This window comes from Magallana gigas, chromosome 9 (genome assembly GCF_963853765.1).
Source record: "Magallana gigas chromosome 9, xbMagGiga1.1, whole genome shotgun sequence".
Lineage (NCBI taxonomy): Eukaryota > Metazoa > Mollusca > Bivalvia > Ostreida > Ostreidae > Magallana > Magallana gigas.
In genome coordinates, this window is record NC_088861.1 from 1,089,411 (window position 1) to 1,107,378 (window position 17,968).

At 35.9% G+C, this 17,968-nt stretch overlaps 2 protein-coding genes across 7 annotated transcripts in view; one reads left to right on the plus strand and one right to left on the minus strand.

The window, feature by feature from the left end:
- LOC105348289 (serine/threonine-protein phosphatase 6 regulatory subunit 3) overlaps positions 1 to 6,990 on the minus strand; it is a 24,301-nt gene extending 17,311 nt beyond the window's left edge. For 2 of the 5 annotated variants that reach the window (XM_066071645.1, XM_011457646.4), the window contains exons 1-4: positions 3,449 to 3,724; positions 1,160 to 1,227; positions 349 to 428; positions 173 to 259 (exon numbers count right to left, since the gene is read on the minus strand). In XM_066071645.1, coding sequence (XP_065927717.1) covers positions 173 to 259; positions 349 to 428; positions 1,160 to 1,219 — 227 coding nt within the window. In that variant the 5' untranslated portion in view covers positions 1,220 to 1,227; positions 3,449 to 3,724. Of the gene's footprint in view, positions 1 to 172; positions 260 to 348; positions 429 to 1,159; positions 1,228 to 3,448; positions 3,725 to 6,971 lie in introns of those variants that run through there. The other 3 variants (XM_066071644.1, XM_066071646.1, XM_011457652.4) reach the window with 3 other exon arrangements.
- On the plus strand, positions 3,871 to 15,507 carry LOC105348278 (SIN3-HDAC complex-associated factor). Of its 2 annotated transcripts, none has more exons than XM_011457628.4 (5): positions 3,871 to 4,000; positions 5,059 to 5,307; positions 8,049 to 8,196; positions 11,017 to 11,170; positions 11,467 to 15,507. In XM_011457628.4, the coding sequence occupies exons 2-5, from the start codon at positions 5,080 to 5,082 to the stop codon at positions 11,786 to 11,788; spliced, it is 852 nt and encodes a 283-aa protein (XP_011455930.3). In that variant the 5' UTR covers positions 3,871 to 4,000; positions 5,059 to 5,079; the 3' UTR covers positions 11,789 to 15,507. The 2 variants fall into 2 exon arrangements, with proteins under 2 accessions (XP_011455930.3, XP_011455939.3); XM_011457637.4 differs by lacking the exon at positions 3,871 to 4,000 and adding an exon at positions 4,409 to 4,555.
- The last annotated feature ends 2,461 nt before the right edge of the window (positions 15,508 to 17,968 follow it).

Below are 17,968 nucleotides of genomic sequence, written 5' to 3' on the forward strand. Positions count from 1 at the left end.
ATTGGGATTAAAACACACACTATTTAATCTTCAAGGCTAGGGCAAAATTAACAAGACTACACTATTTATTAAGTGTCTACATTGTTTGAATGAAACATAAGCCATAACTGTATTTGATAAACCTTACTTTTATAGGAACCAAGATATAAATTCATTTTTATTAAAGTCTTACTTATATCTTAGTTTCTCATCATCAGAGTCTGTTGGCTCAACTGTGATCAACTTTACCATTTCCTCCATATTTTCAGGCTTCGTGACACTGGCGAAAAAATAAACTTGTAAGTAACTTATTAAAAGAAATCTTTTTGCAAATATAATTTATAAAATATTTTGAAAGTTGATACTCACAATTCAATTAACTTGGAGTTCTGCGATTTACATTCTTGAAGAATATCTTCTTCATCCATTAGCTCACGCAGTGTGACATCCTGGGGGAAAAAAAGAGTACAATATAATATCAAAGTACTGACAGGAGTTGATTTTATCGATTATCATTTATTTTAAAATCAACTTATCTTGCATGGCAATTAGTTTCTAGTCTGTATTTGAATTAGGCACTTTTTTATTATATGAATTTTAGACTTTTCCAACAAGAATTTCCAGAAACCCCATATGAATCATGTTGTGTAATATTTAAAGATAGATTTCAAACTATGAATAAGTAATCGAAGCAATTTTTAAAATTGTATGGATCCAAGCACTATTGATATCGAACTCTAGTCTCGTTCAACCAGACGCTCGGCTGTCTCCGTTAATCTCCGACAAGCAAGAGAGCCTCTCTGCTTGTCGGAGATTTACGAAGACAGCCGAGCGTTTGGTTGAACGAGGCTATATTAAACTCTAGCGTGGGAATACATGAGACTATAAAAATTTCTTAGTTGATCGTATTATGTAAAATCTGACTATTTTCAATGTGTTTATTGATTAGTTTCCTTGAAAAACAATGTTTCAGCATACATTACATTGAATTTTTCTATTATTTTCAAGAACTAAGTCTTGTCAGCGGTGATGATTTGTGCTTAGGTCCAAACACTGTTTCACTTTCGGTTTGCCAGAGTAACTGCACAGGAGAATTGATTAAAATCAACTCCCAAAAACAGATTTATAGTTCCATGATGAAATTCACATGGGTGACACTGTAATAAATAACATAGTTTACCTCTTTGTCAAGAAGAGTGTCAATGTGAGAGGTAGTCATAAGATTGAACTTCCAAAACATTTTGAAAGCTGAAAGAGAAAAAAAAACTTTTTAAAAACTTTTAGAGATGTTTTGTATAAATATTAATGCAAGTATTCCTGAACAGCGAGTAACTTATTAATATGCCTAGATTAGTCTTAACAAATACTCATGTCTGAATCAGACTGACAGTATGATGCCAGTAATTGACAGATTGACAAGAGAAAAAGCAAGATGTCAGAATACATGATCTCATTATAATAGTTGCATTACACTTTATAGGATATTATGGTATGGAAAATGTTTGGAGAGACCAAATTTTCCATGGAGTAAGTAGTTTGTAGTTTCTATAGGCCATTAAAAAAAAGTTCAGTAATGATTGCTGGATCACTGGTCTTCAATTGGCGTGTACAAGCTAGGACAGAGTTTGTGAATGCTACAAAGTGAAAACTTATTGTTTTTTTACCTAAAAAGTACTTGTGATAAATATGTTAAATTTCATTCAAATGTGATTTTTGTTATATTTACTCTATTGGCTCAAGATCAATCCTTGCCAAATACCATTTCTTGCCTGTATTTTCTTACGTCACTATATCAACACAAAAATTTATAAGGGATATAGTGGCATAACAATGCACTGCATGCGCGGATCTAGAGGGGGGGGTCGGGGGGGTCCCGACCCCCCCTGGAAAATGAAAATTTATTAAATTTACATAGTAAAATTATCGCGAAAATATGCCTCGGACCCACAGGCACCTGTTTCTGAAAAAAAATATTACCGTATAGTATAATAATAACACAAGGTATCTAACTCCGAATGAGGTAAACCACTCCCTCCCGTGTGTTGCAGTCGTTTTCGCTTTTATACGAAATGCAATGCATATGTGTTTAGTAACGTTTTCTTCTACAATAAATTATCTTAACAACCATATATAGCATGCTTACTTTTGTTGTATTTTAATGTGCATAATCTGCGTCAAAACATGATAGACTCCAATTGAACCGTAGGCACTGACATGATGGTATCGCAGAGAATAGTAAATCGGATTCTGATTAGTTAGGAGTCTGTTTCTAAAATTACACAGGAAAACTGAACGAGTTATTTATAACCTCGAAGGAAAAACATGGATGCCAAACAAGTCTTTGTTTTTGTATTTTTCTTTATATGTGTAAGCTGTCTGTTATATAGTTATTCATTTAATTCATAGTTTAATGTTGTATTTAATTCATACCATGAACAAAATCCCTCTTTATGCCCCAATGCAAAATTCACTGTGATTTCAAATTCTACCGCCTGAAATGTTTTCAAAATCTATCTTCTTCTTTCTTTCAACGCAATGAAAATTCCCGATGTATACCGAAAACCTTGGAATTCACCAGTAGGTAAAAATAGCAGCTAGCAGTGGCTGATCATCAATTCATATTTAATTAACGAAACGTTTATTTTGCAATATTTTATTTCATTTAAACATCATTAGTTTTTTGCAAATTTTAGACACTGAAAATGTTTTTGAAATCACGTTATTTTATTTTTTTCATTCTCTGCGATACCATCATGTCAGTGCCCACGGTTCAATTGGAGTCTATCATGTTTTGACGCAGATTATGCACATTAGAATACAACAAAAGTAAGCATGCTATATATGGTTGTTTAGATAATTTATTGTAGAAGAAAATGGTACTAAACACATTTGCATCCCATTTCGTATAAAAGCGAAAACGACTGCAACACACGGGAGGGGGTGGTTTACCTCATTCGGAGTTAGATACCTTGTGTTATTATTATACTATAGGGTAAATTTTTTTTTCTCAGAAACAGGTGCCTGTGCTCGGACCCCCCCTGGCAAACACAATTATCCTTCGGACCCCCCCTGGAAAAATTTTCTGGATCCGCACATGCACTGGCGAGAATTGTTCTGGACGAGAATCAGTCTTAGGCTATAGTACTATATCATTTATCAAAACACATGCCACTTTTTTCACATTTCGCCTACTTTCACTTCTGAGGAAGGATCACATGACTCAGAATCAACTAACACACTGTGACATAAAATGTTCAGTACCAGTAAGTAATCTTTAATTCAACGATTGTATTCAATTCATTGAAAAAATTACATTAATCGGAAAGTTCAAAACAAGATCTATAAACATTACATTGTTGACCTTGAATGCGCTACATCTTCCAGTACTCATGAATACGATCGACATTCATAACACAATAAATAAAGTATATAACGGTATGAATTGCATTCCTATGAATCCTTTACTTACCCTTTTAATAGAACTTTCTAAAGAAAATAAATACAAGTTCGACAGTGCACTCAACTAGGGTTCATCACTTCACATGTATTTACTCAGCTTAAAGGAAACATTTGCATTTAAAACGATTGCAACTTAACGCAAAATGTTGTTCATTGTCTTAAATGAAATAAACAAAGTATTAACATGTGCAAACAGTTCCAATTTGTTGTCAATTTTTCATCTTCACAGGCGGGAATCGAGATACACTGTAGCAAAATGGCGTCTCTCTCTTGGTCAACTTCGGAGATTCTCACGAGATTTGTGAAAATGCGAAAATTAATAATTTTCGCAATTAGTATATTTATTGAAATAATTGTCAATTATTATGTCAAAATTTTATTTAAAAGCGAAATTAAATGAAGTGACCTAAGGCATATCTTCGGCACTTTCCGCCCGACCTCGTTTGCATAACAAAAGCCCCACTTCGCATGCGCATTCATTGAGCAACTGATAACTCAGTTCAACAGAGGATAGTTTCAACGTGCGGGCGAATACCGTAACTGACAGTTATAAAGTAATCGGGTATGTGTCTTGATTTTTATTTAATTAAGTTTTTGAGAGGAAATTTTAAGTGTTGAAATTAGTGTTATGTCAAATTAGTATATTTATACAATTTTTACCACTGACGATATATTTGACCCAAATGGTAAGGAGTGTACGCCTGTTCAATGGTTACTAGAAATTTAATGAAAATTTGATATATCAACCGTGACAGTCATTTTCCAGTATACCATTTTGATTGACAATAATAATTTTACCCGAAATAGACCTTTTTATGATGAGTTTGATTTATATTTTGGGTTATTTTATACGAAACACGGATCTGTAAGCGGCACATGTATGTGCACGATTTCAATGAGTCTGCGCCAACTCAGATCTAAGAAATTCCTTTGTTCCAAAATAGGAAAAGCAAGTGAGCCGTGACCTCAATGGTCAGTGACATGATTAGTACACAGGTGTCTTGTTCATTGACAAGTACACAGTACAATTCATTCCTCCTTCATACTATATGCGGATTTATTCGATGTAGTATATCTTTACAAAAGTGAGATCTGTTTGGGATATTTTTATTAATGGGTATGAATATTTGTTTTTCAAAAAAAAATTAATGAAATATATATTAAATTTTGTATATTGGAATTTTCTTTTTTTTAATCAGATCTTTTTAAAGAATATGTATAATTGTGCTTTAAGGCTAGACTTTTTCCATGTTTTTTTTTCTCCTTTTAAACACAGGGAAAGGATTGAACACAGGAAATTGAATGATTGTCATTGAGGAAAATATATTTTGTGCTGACAAAGTATTCATGTGTTTTGCTTTTAAATAAGTAAATCATTATGTTGATAAATCTATGCAATTGATTAATAAGTTTCTACTCTGTCAGTGGGTAGCGAAATAAGTACACCATTGAAACATGATATTGATTTCTAGAAAAATGTTTCCCATTCTCAATAGGTCAACTACCTTGCTGAACTCTTGTGACCTGATAATGATATGTCAGAATTGTAAAGTGAATTTGACCTAAATTTTAAAACACACGTGTGACATTTAATGTTCTTACACCTGTTTTTTCTTACAGTAACATACGAAGAAAGTCAAGATGTTCAGTTTTCACAAACCAAAAATTTACAGAAGCATTAATGGATGCTGTATTTGTCGAGCCAAATCCTCCAGCTCGCGATTCACAGACAGCAAGAGATACGAGTGTGAATTTGAAAAGTGCTTCCGTATTCGCGAAAAGAGAGCTGGAGAAATATGCAATGCTTGTGTCCTTTTAGTAAAGAGATGGAAGAAGTTACCAGAAGGAACAAGTCGACATTGGCACCATGTGAGTTTTCAATTTAAATGTGACGACAGTCACTCCAGTCAGTATATTTGTTTGTCCCGATTATGAGTGGGAGTCCACAAATAGGCGCACCCAAGGTATTACAAATAAATGGCATTTAAACTACGTGACCTTTTGTAACAGGTAAGGGGGTCAGCATGTTATCAACATTTCTCTTTTTCTTGACAGTTTCCCCCGTCTCCTGTCTGTACTTGAATTCTTAGTGGTCTAGTTTTTTTGTGGGTCAACATACTATTTATATCATTTGGGGTTCTCTGTATGATTACCACACTGTTTCCTGCAATTGAAATCGAGAAACCAAAGAATAATTTTAGAATACCTTTTTTGTTAGAGAACATTCAGTGCATAACATTACGTCGCGCTGGCATGTAATTTGAATAATGCACTTGTCGGCATTTTCTCAAACGAGTAATCAATATGAGAGTGGTTTGCTGACTTACAGAGGATGTTTGAACTTCGCTAAACTTGTGCATACACTAACAACCTCTTTGATAAAAATATGACTCAGTAAATGATATGTATCAGGAATAGTTAGACAGAGTTCTATTTTTGTAAGTCTTGTGTAGGAGTTTTGACATCAGTTCACTAATCTTGTGGTATCTTTTTTCTAGACTTAGCATTTTTTTCCACAAGTGATTTAAACTAGTTGTGAATGAGATCGGGGGATTCTGGATGAGTGAGTGTGTCGAGTACCTGAAGTGACACACATTTCATTGTGAGTCACCTCGGGATTTCACACAGACACTGGAACTTTGTCCACTTATCAATTATTCAAAAGATATCTAGACCAGTGTTCTGTAACACAATCCCAACAGATGTGTGTGTGATAATTAGAGCAAAGATGTAGGTCACTGATTCAGTGTGAATTTGTGTGTCTATGGAAAGGATAAAAACATAACCATATGTAGTCTGGATCTTGCTGCCTTCATTTAGTTATTAGGGAAATTCTTTTCATCTCGGCTCTTTGCCTTTCAGGCTAAGCAAATATTGATTCATGCCTGAAGTCAATTAAGATTCCTCAGGGGGATTACATGAGATCTAATAATGTAGAAAGAATATTTTTTTAAAACAGAAGATAAGTGTCATAATCAGATCACTAGGTTTGGCTAATGAGTTCATTGGACTGTAAGACCTTGTGTGAGGGGCTAATGTTCTACATACAATGTGGTGATATTACTAAGACTTGTGGCCTGAGGGTAGTATTTGACAAGATATTTTGGAGCTATTACTACCAGTTCTACAGGTTACCCTACCCATGATTTACCGGAAAAAATGCCCCTTAATCAATGCAGCTGCAAGATTAATTACATAATTCTGCCTACAGCAATCTCACTGACCATACCTTGAACCATAAATAATATTGTCAGAAAATGTCAAGTGATCTAGAACCTGTTTCCAATTAGCACACATGTATTATGTTTCTTCCCCAGACAGACAGTTGTATGATTTAAACATACTTTATTAATCAAGATAATTATTAAAATCAAATGGTCTATACAGGTTACAGCTTACATTGTGAAAGTGTCTTCTCCAAAGTGTATTAGATAAGCATAAACCAAAAATTAAGTTACATGCAACATTGGTAAGTTGGTCAGTTATCAGAATAATGGAGTGCATAATATAATAATAAAACTTGAATTTATTACCTAGGTTTGTGTATTATGACATAGGCCTTCCATCCACTTATCAGTATATATGTTTCAATTTCTGAGTAAGAATGATCTCAATCCAGGAAGTGTTTGTACACATGTTGAAATTGACATGTTGATAAGTAAAGAGAGTCACAACACATACCCTTCAAGTGCATTTTGATAGCGCTGTTAATAAAATTGTTTGATATCAACAAGAGCATTAACAGTGTATGTTTACATGTAATTTAGTAAGAATAATGGCTCCAGACAATGAGAAATCTAAGTAATAATTATCAGTCATCAGAAGTCATTGTACACATTCACTGTTAACAAACTTTAGGTCAGTGACTTTTGCAGTGAGGTGAAAAAATGTCAGTTTTTGCTTTATTGTTTTCACACAGTCTTGCAATGGGGATCATTGTCTTTTTGCTTTTTTGTTTACATGGAAGAGTATCTTATCTCTCTGACCTATATTTAATTGAAAAATTATGAGGCCTTTAATTCACATTTAGACGTCTTAATTGTGTGGGCAATGACCTACAAAGTCGATAAAACATGCACTCTTTACAAAAAGAATCTTCCCTTCATTAATATAATCGGTTACTGACAGCAAGTCAGCTGTGATTGTGCTTAGTGTGGCTATGAACATCATGGGGAGAATTCATTTTGCAATTGAATGGATTGATGGGGTAAAGAACCTCTTGGAGTGACACAATGACCTGGCCGTTGCTCGCTATGGTTCACTGATTCTCTGTGGATTGTGCTGCGCACAAGCTTAGCTATAACCCCCTCTCCTAGCTGTGAATGTGTGTGTGTGTCCTTTATCTATTGTGAAAATGGATGAGCTTTTTTTTTAATGTATGAGAATGAACTGATTGTCTGTAAGAATCACTAGAGCATGACCAAGGTTGATATCATTATTTTAATTTACAGCAGAGGACAAATCTGGGTTTTTTTTATTATATCAAGTACATATTAACTCAAGGGAATCATAAGGATCACATTTTCTCTTTGATGATTTTCTGATGAAAATTTGTAATACAATTGATTTGATTTAATGCCTCTATTAAAATGCTCTCCACTTATTGTCAGGTTGTGGATGCCAGGGCTGGACCAGGAATCAAGTCATCTATGAAAATCAAGAACAACAAGAGTCCCAGCAGCAGCAAGTACAAGTCCCCCCTCAAGTCCAAGAAGATGTACGCCCACAGCATTCCCAGCTCCATCTACGACATGTCAGGTACTACAATACAAAAATAATCACTCCCACCCACACCCCCTACATCTTGCTGCAAGGTGTCTGACTTCTACATCGTGAATGAACAGACAATAAATATTTTAACAGAGCACACAGTATACATACACCAGTACATACATATTGTTGACGATATAGGAATAGGATGTACCTTGATATGCTTCGTAATTGTTTGAATGTTGCTCCCAACATTAATTGCACGAAGTGCCATGCCCAAAGGGGCTGGATAAAGTTCATTTGGAAAGTTGTCTGAAGGTTACCTCCAACCGTGCATGTGTTAAAGAAAAAAAAAAGATGGATTTACCTGTATAACATAATTTCTAAATATGGGATGTACTTTCCTTCTCACATACACCCACACTGCACCTGTTCACCCATAAAAAACACTTGTGATTTTGGCAGTCGATCTATTGAATAATCTATACAAGTGCGGGCCTTCGAGAATTGAGAATGTTCATATTGATTATGTTCTGTGGTTATGATACAATTATGAAATGTCTTTGAAGTTGGAAGCCCTTAGTCACCAGTGTCCAATAATCTGGCTACCTTTTGTTGAAAGGTATCATGCACCTGCTGTTATTTTCAAATACATTGTAAATGATGACCAGAAATCCCCCATTTTTCTTTACTGATAACGGCATTGATTTATTTGTTTTTTTATGAAAAATTGGGAGACCATTTCTAATGACCCATATTTTCCATCCTGTACCGCACAGTCATTACAAATATTGATCTTTTACTTGTGTGCGAAAAATGTATGGCTTCCCAAAAAAAAACCCAAGTTCCAGACAATAATTTAAGAGCTTGTTAAAATTGATTTTCTTCTTCACAATGCGGAACAAAGAATTTGGGTCAACAAGCAGTAGGTCTATAGACGCTCAGACTGGGATGATGGACTTCACTTCAAGTGAACTAGCTGTCTCAAATATATTTTTCCCTCAGGATTTATGAATGTATTAGTGTGTCTCTGTAAAGCCCCAGTACAGAAAAAAGCCAAAATTATTTAAATTCTTTTACACGCATTTTTGGGAATATTCATTCAAGTTTTAGAATGTAATTTGAGAAGCCTTTCAAACTAAGTCAAATGTGGAGTAGTTTATGGGTTAAAAACTGAACAAGGGAATCAGGATTATTGACAAACTGTGTGTACAGAGACTTCCTGCAGTGTAGCATATGGTCAGTGTAAGTCTGCAGGATATCCATCAGCTGATTAACAGATATCAGCTGATCACCTCCCACCTCCCCCACTCTCCCCCTTTTATGGGAGCTAGCTTGCTCTGACTTGAATGACCTGGAGCCCTTTTTTCGCACCATGCAAAATTCCACATCTGTTTTTTCTCTTTACTCACTAGTTGAGTTATCAGTGGGGTATCTTCATGATGTAAGGATAATGTTTTTGATAAAAATAGTTTGCTCTTCCCCAGGAGCCAAAATGGGTCTTCTTCTCTGGCTTAAGGAAATCATTGAAGTGCATCCCCTAATCAGATCTGTGTAGAGGAAGTTTTACACAAACATCTGAAGGTGTTTATAGAAGTATGTTATGCCTGCTGAGTTTTTAACAGAAGTTTTTGTGGAAATACAAGTGTTCACTCATCTACTGAAAATGCAAATTTATTAGATTAACAACCCCCTTTCCAAATACAATTGATAAATTTCTGGTAGATTAACCAAAGTCTATACAAGAAAATCAGTATATGTAAAAGACATTATCTTCTTTAAAACTGTCCTTTAAAAGCAAGAAAAAGAGTGAATGTAAAACTTATCATGGTTGATGTGAGTTTGGACCGCAATGTGTAGCCATAGAATCTTACTATTTGACTATTTTTTTCTAATTGAGTAAAATGTGTTATTTATAAACTTGCAAAGATAATGACACACCCACATATCCACACCCACACACATTTCAAACAAACATGCTCATCCCTGTGCCTGGTACAGGTAGGCCAGGCACAGGTAGGCATGTGAGGCTCCAGGGGTCAAACTCTGAAGTGCTGAATTGTTCTGATTTCATTGCATTGGAATCACCTGGTCACTGTGTGGTCAAAAGTTCAGCACAGGTCAGATTTGTATAGATCTGGCCTGTTTGCACTGCTGGAACTCTGGTTGCTGATACTAGGTCAAGGGTAGAGGATCATACCTCCCCCTGCACATCTGACCTCATTCCTGTATTTTCATTTCTCTTTAACAGTTTCCTGTTTATACGCAAATTCATCACTGGCCAGTTTTCAGGCTATAGTGCTGGTCTGAGGTGAGGCAGTTCAAAGTTATCTACTAGAGAATAGGCTATAAACATTGATTTGACCATATGTGACCTGGGTATGGGGCCCCTGACAGTCTACCAGAAATCCTATACACACTAAGGATTTATAGGGGGAGTTATCTGGTGTCAGAAGTTTATGTTTGTACATGGCTGTTTAATGGGCAATATCAGAATTCCAAGGGAAAACAAAAGAGACTCGCCAGTACACAGTAGTCTGTGATTACTGTAATTGGCAAATATAGAAATCAATATTGCAACAGCAGAATTACTGATGTGGGATTGTCCCCCAGTGCAAAGTATTTCAATAATGGTAATCCTAGAACAGAGAGCTCTTTGGAAGATACTTTTTTGTCATGCCTTTGAATACAACTTCACACAAATATTCATGAGCATCTGCACTCAGATGAAAAAGATAAACCCACAACTTCAAAAGCATTTGATCATTATTGAAAGAACGAATAGACAAGGTGTTTAAATTTATGAACATTGTGGCAAGGGGTCCCTGATGGCTGGGTTAATTGAGTGTTTGTTCTGACACTTTGCAGTGAATGAAGATAGCTGTGACAAGGATGAGTTTGAGGGCAGTGACAGCGAGGAGTCGGAAGTTGAGGAGAGTCAGGAGAATTGTCAGCGCAAGAACAAGAGGAAGCAGTCCGACCCCCGCATTAGTCCCTTCCTGGATCTCAGCTACTGGAAAAAGTAGGCAAACACTTGTATATACACAGCAAATGTCTGATTATCATGCAAGATACACAATGATCAACATCTGAAATTAAAAAAAACTTTTCTCTCTTTTAAGTTATTATGTATAGAAATACATGCAGATATCATTTCATTCTTGATCTCAGCTATTGGAAGAAATTCCATTTTTATCATAAGATACGCAATAATCAACACCTGAAATTTAAAAAAAAACTTATCCTATAAGTTATCTCATAGTTGAAGGTGCATGAAAAGTCCATTGCAAGAAAGCTTATGTATCTGATCTTTTACAGGACAGAGGTTTGCTGTGGCACAATATTCAAGGGTCTGAACGGGGAGGTACTGGTAGATCCTCAGTTACTGCATCCCTGCTACACCTGTCGTAAAACCGGAACCCGTCGCGGAGGGGAAATCAGGCGCAGCCAATCCACCGATGACACCGAGAGTAATTCCAGCACAAATAGCTTCGGAGAAACCGAATATCTAGACACGTCCTGCGTGGATAACGAAATAGACAGTATTCCCTCTCTGGAAAACAGTGCTGCCCTCTCCCTGGCAGAGTTCAAGTGTTCCGATGCATTCTCGCAACCACCTCCACTTGCCATGGAGTGTTAAACACAAAAAAAATGTGTGAACTGTTTTAATCTCTCCATGGTGGACTCTCTTGCCAAGAAGTGCAGCAAATATTGAAATATCAATGTGAATGTTAGTATTTATGTGTGTGGTGAATATGTGAATTAATTTAATTTTGTATGAAAATCTTGTGTGAATGGTATGAGTGTGTTATTTTCTCTTCTGTGAGATTTTAAAAGAGAATATGATCTGGTTTCAACTGTGAACCCATATATACTCAAGAACCAGGGGGAAAATAAAAACTGTTCAGTGTAAAAGTGATATTGTCATTTCCAGACCAAAGCGGCTTCGTGGCTCTAGTCAGGAAATACCAGTCAGAAGCCATGCCTTGTGAAGTCAAGCACATAACGTTATTACATGACCCCGTGTGATCCTTCGTGAAAGTCTGCCTGGATACATGCAACAAATGATGCACGGATTGCCTGATGAGAATTCCTAATTAAAAAAAAGAAATTTTGTTGCCAAAATGCTCATTATTATAAATATGTATTATATACAAATGTATAACATATATATGGAAAACTTTTTACAACCAAATTTGATACTAATGTTTTTTATTGGTACACTGTACACAGTACCCAGCACCATACTGTACCCTTCATCATCAGGCATTTTTACTGTTGTTCCTATGGTATTACGACAACACTAAAATCATGGTCATCCTACGTTTTGTGTGTATCTAAGGCCATTCAATACAAGGTGCATTGCAGTGACGTTAAAACTTGAACAAACTTTTATTGATTATTTTTTATCTGTGTAATATGATTAAGGTCCTTTTTATGATTTCTCAGGTTGCCATTATTCATTGTTCAAACTCACTAAAACTTTCTTGAGATGTGAAATGTGGAAATGAGATGTCATAAAAAGGATTTCCTAATATATATTTATTCTTATTTATAATGTTGGTACGGAGGTGCCAATGTCTTGTATATATTGTTGTACAAAGATTTTAATCAGTTATTATTTATTTGCAAAGGTATTATCCAATGCAATTTTTTTTTTGCTCTGTTCACACCTCTGGTTGTTTTTCTCTCATCCTATTACAATACTCAACCAAAGAACAATGCATTCAGATGGTCTAAGAACTATTAGGCATTAAGTATAAACAACAGATAGGAATTTTTGGAAACATCTTATAAATTTTTCAGTATCAAGTTTTTGGCCTAAAAACCGTTTGTTTGTTAATATTAAGGATATTGTCATGGTTTAAGACTACAAAAAAAATTTGCTTTTCATCCAGGAAGTCGAGTGAAATTATTTCATTGGAAGATGTCTCATGGGGAAGTAAGCATTACTAAAGTGATAAGATACATAATCATTTATGCTATTGACATCAGTACATTTCTGGCAAGGCATTATGCACTGATAATTTGGTGCTGCAGTTTATTTGTATTTATTTCACAATTTTAAAGATGCTCATAACATCAGACCACCATGAATTTCGTCTCCCCTCCCCCGATATTTTGTGTTTTTGTTTGTACAGGTGCATATCATATACTTATCTATAGTTCTTGTAGAGTTGTTGTAACAATAGGATCTGAGTGTCAATTCCTGTGATTAGACTGACCGGTGTAAATATATATGTGGCCAGAAATCATTTGCCGTGTTCTCTTACCAAGATGTATAAGTGAATACAACGTGAAAGGAAAATTTCCACCAAAGTATAAGAAGCATATTATTGTTGTTTTGATATTGTGAAGACAAGGCAAATGATTTCAGTAAGACTATATTGATATTTATATGTATGAAAATGTAGTATTTGTTGTACAATCTCGTTATGTAAATTACATAATTTAATGATAATTTTTATGGTTATGTGAAACTGAAAAATGAAATTTTAAATGATTGAAAAACACCATACGCATTGGAAGACAAGTGTATATTGTTAAGTTTTAGTCACTGTACATAAGGGTTTAGAGCGTTTTAATGTTCCATTATAAAAGTTATTTATAGATATATTGGTCAACTACCTGGTAGTATGCATGTCTTTCTTAAAGTTCTTACCTCTAGGAAAAATATAGCCAGTTGTTGTCTTGTGTTGAATGTTATAGGAGGATCCAACATTTCTCTGAAGTGGTTAACTGCAAAATGAGGAGGTTATTTGGGGAATATTTTTTTTTTTAATTTTAAAGAAAAAATTTTGGATCCTCCTCAGTATTTTTCCCAACTCCTTGATTAGCTGTTATATCACAGTCAAATGTGTAGAATTGACCTACAGGAACCGTAATATTTGTTTAACTTATTGTGTCAGTGCCCTCTCTCCCCAACCCCCCAAATCACATGACTGGTGTACTTAATCAACCCTTCATCATTTAGAAAAACCCTGGACTTGTACATCCAGGTATTGCAAAGTTAACTGACTTTCTGCTAGCACTAGCTACTTTTCACTGTGAATGAGATTTGCTTTATTTCCTTTGATTTAATCAGGGATATTTTTTTCTCAGGGTAAACCCCCCAGTAACTGTTTGAGTTGCCGTATCATAGAGTGTCTGTCTGGAATTTTTTATATTATATCCATGTGTGGAACTTCCCCCTTTTTTATACTGAGAAAGAAGCAAGTGTTGCCAACGATTTATATTTATACTTTTTAAACTAATATTTAAAAAAAAAAAATGAACAAAAACATTATCATTGAGTTGCTAAGCAGCGTTCTACCATTGCTGTGTGTGACAATTTTCTTTACTGTGTGCTTGTTCCCGGCATCTAATGCAGTGTGTAGGAGTATCACCCCCTCATAATGTGTGTGGAGATGTTTTTATCAAGGTCAAACCTGTTCCTGTCAAGGACACTGCCACATGGAACGCAAAGCCATTGTAAACCTCAACATTTTTATATGTTCTCCAGAAATACAATGACTGATCTCAATATTTATATGTATATTGTGTATGCATGACATATGAGTATTTATACTTGAATGCCAACTTGAGAAATGTACCCAGTTAGGGCCAGTAAGGAATATATAATAATCTGTCCAGAATTTGGTTCATAATATTTTTTTCCCTTTTTATACATGTATATATTATATATCAATTGCATGTGAATTTTTTTGCTTTTTGTAGTGTAAGGTTTGTGTTTGAATTTTCCAGAGTCGCTCAAATATTCACTGTAGGAAAAAAATACACATTGACTGTTCTTGGTTAGAAAACATAAACAAAAAACCAAACAAGGAGTTGAACACTATTTTTTAATGTCTACCTCAGATATCCAGAACAGGATATAAGATGGGTATTGTCCATGTTGTATACTGTAATCTGGAGGGCAAAATCTGGTTTAATCTTACTTAACCTGTCCTGTTATATTCAGCAAGAGGCAGAGGAAGCATTTTGTATTCTTAGTCTTAGTGCATTTGAAGGCTTGGTCTTCCAAAAGAAATTGCAACTCGCATCGAATATCTTTTCCATTTTCCATTCCTATTTTCTATTCAAATTCCCAGGAACTTTCTTTTCATTTTGTGAAAATTCTTGATAATAGAAACTAGGGCAGTTTTTAAAAAAAGTAAACAATGCCAAAGAAGAAATTCGGTTATGGTGTAAGTTTTCAACATGTTTTCCTCTCGAATCCTCTTGAAAATGGGACAGTTTCTGTTACATGCCAGTATAAGCTATATAGATGACATTCCGAAGTGACCAGTGTGGCGGAATATTTCTCTATGTCCTCTCATTTGTACATTTCATTATTAAAGCATTGTATTGAAAAAAAAATCTTGAGTTTGTTGTAATTTTTGGCTGGTGAGTCAGTCAAGTGGGTCAATAGAAAGTCTGGGAATGTAGGTCAGCAGCGAGTGCTGAGTATGCAAGATAGCGAGGCTCACTGCACCCCGTCCTGGAATGGAGCTAAAAGAACAGAGCAACGGTTCTTGTATTTTAGCATTGTTCTTTTCATGAATACATATCTGGTGTAATATCTAATAGCTCGTTGTTTCGGGTATCGGAAACAGATCTTTGTGTCGTATTGAATATCGATAATATACCGAGCGGGGCGCCGGGCTCCAATTACGATACAGGCGTGACCTAGATTCCGTAATTCATCGTTCGGGGAGGTTAAATCTGCTGTGATGATAAAGTTGTAAGAAGAGCGTGCGTACTCGTCACGATGTGCTACACGTGTGTTCATTTAAAATACATGAATGACATTCCGTTAATTAAAGAGTCTGTTGCAATGAATGCATGTATTGTGACCATGAATCTTAAAGGCTGCACATGCCGCATAGAATGCTGCTAATGATAATCAAGGTAGCTGTCCTGTGCTAGAATGCCCCCTTTTATAACAGCCCAAGGCCTTGTACATCAACATTCATTGGCAATGAGATTTACATTCATTGGCAGTCAGATTTACATTGCGGATTATCGCAACGTAATATCGCACTAATGGCGGACGCTCTCTAGCGTCAGACTCCAGTCTATCTCCCGGATACCTTTTTGTTTCGTCAAATATTCAAGACCGTGTGGCTTTTTAGAGGCGGAAAATACGTTCGCCTTTGAAGGACGTTTGTCACGTAATGACGTCATGATATTAGCGGATGCTGGAAGGGGATGCAAAATGCATGTATCCGCACTCTGCCTTTATCGACTGCGTAAACTTTGCATTGACCTGAATTTCATACAATCAAACAAGTTTCCATTGTACCAAACCGTGAGAAACTTAAATAACTGCCATGTCTGTAGAGAGTGGTTAAGAGTGTATTCTCCGATTCTTATGTCTTTTTCTGGGACTGTGGGTTAAGGTCATTGAATGAGACTGGGCATGTTTGACATTCTTTAAATAACTTGCCTTTTGCGAGCGATTAGATAGGAATGTCGGCGCTGTGTATATCATATTGACTCGGAGTTACGGTAAACATCAATGACGCAATCCCTCGGGTTAGAACGCCTACGTGTGTCTCACAGACGATCGTCTGAATCAATACCAGTCTCGATCATTAAATATGCTTTTTGTTCAATTCACGTATTCTCGGAAACAGGGAAGATTGGCTTATATTTTTTATACGCCGTAACTTATTTGTTATACATATACAGGGAGTGCTCTACGCTTGAACGGTTATGTGGGTCATACGATTTACATATACCATGATATACGCACGCAGTCAATGAATGAACTATTAGGATGTGAAGCACTTAAAGAAATTTTGCACTATATCACACTTCATGCTTCTCGGTGTTTGTCGGCGTTCACAACTTCCTCTCCCTTGAAAGACGTATCGCGTCCCTTATTGCGTTTGATCTCACGAACCTGCTAATAGTGCACCCAAAGAGTACAATCGCTTCAAACAGAATCCCTACAACCCTCCCATTTTCCTTCCCTCCCCTTCCCACCAAAGACCGTCGAATTTTCTTCCATTTTACAGTTCGGTGTCCAGACAACAATTTAATGAATTGTTGTCGCTTTTAATGTTGTCGCCAGTTGTTTTGTATAAAACAATTTGATAAAGAAATCCTATTGAATGATTGTTGATTTAACGTGAGATTGACCCCCTCGATGGCTCGGCCGTAAGGAATAAATCGACCAGTTACATAATATTTTATCATACCTATTATTGTAGCTTATGCAACTCTAAATAAATAACTTCCCGATTAGCCATGGTACAGGTGAAGTAGTACGCGGCATTTAAATGATTAAAAGGGAACAGGAGTTTGATTATCAAAGACAAAAACGAACGCCAATAGAGTTTACTTGATCCCAAGTATTAATGACATGATTCAAGCAGAAATACCAGATTATCCGCCGGACAATTGATTCTGCCTTTGTCGTCAGAGTATTTAAATACAATTCGTAACGAAGAAGATTTGATGGTCATTACCACTGATCGAAACCTAGTTAAGATTCATCTCCTTTGTGGGCGTGATTCCATTAATGAAATTTGGCTAATTGTGCGTCAATATCGACGCTGAATGGGGGTACTTGGCTATTAATCCCCTCCCCGCTTAATGACCATGTGGTCGATGATATTACAGGGTTTTATTTTGTCATTGACATTTTGTTAACAATGAGGAAGACAGAATGAACACTGGACAATGCATGCAAACAGATGTCTTCTACATCATCAATAGATTCGTTCCATCCCCCACGCACGAGCGCGCATGATGGAGGTACCCCCACGCGCGCTGTCACCATGGCATCACGTGCCTGTACTACACAGAAGCACGCAAGTGGTTCTTGTATAAA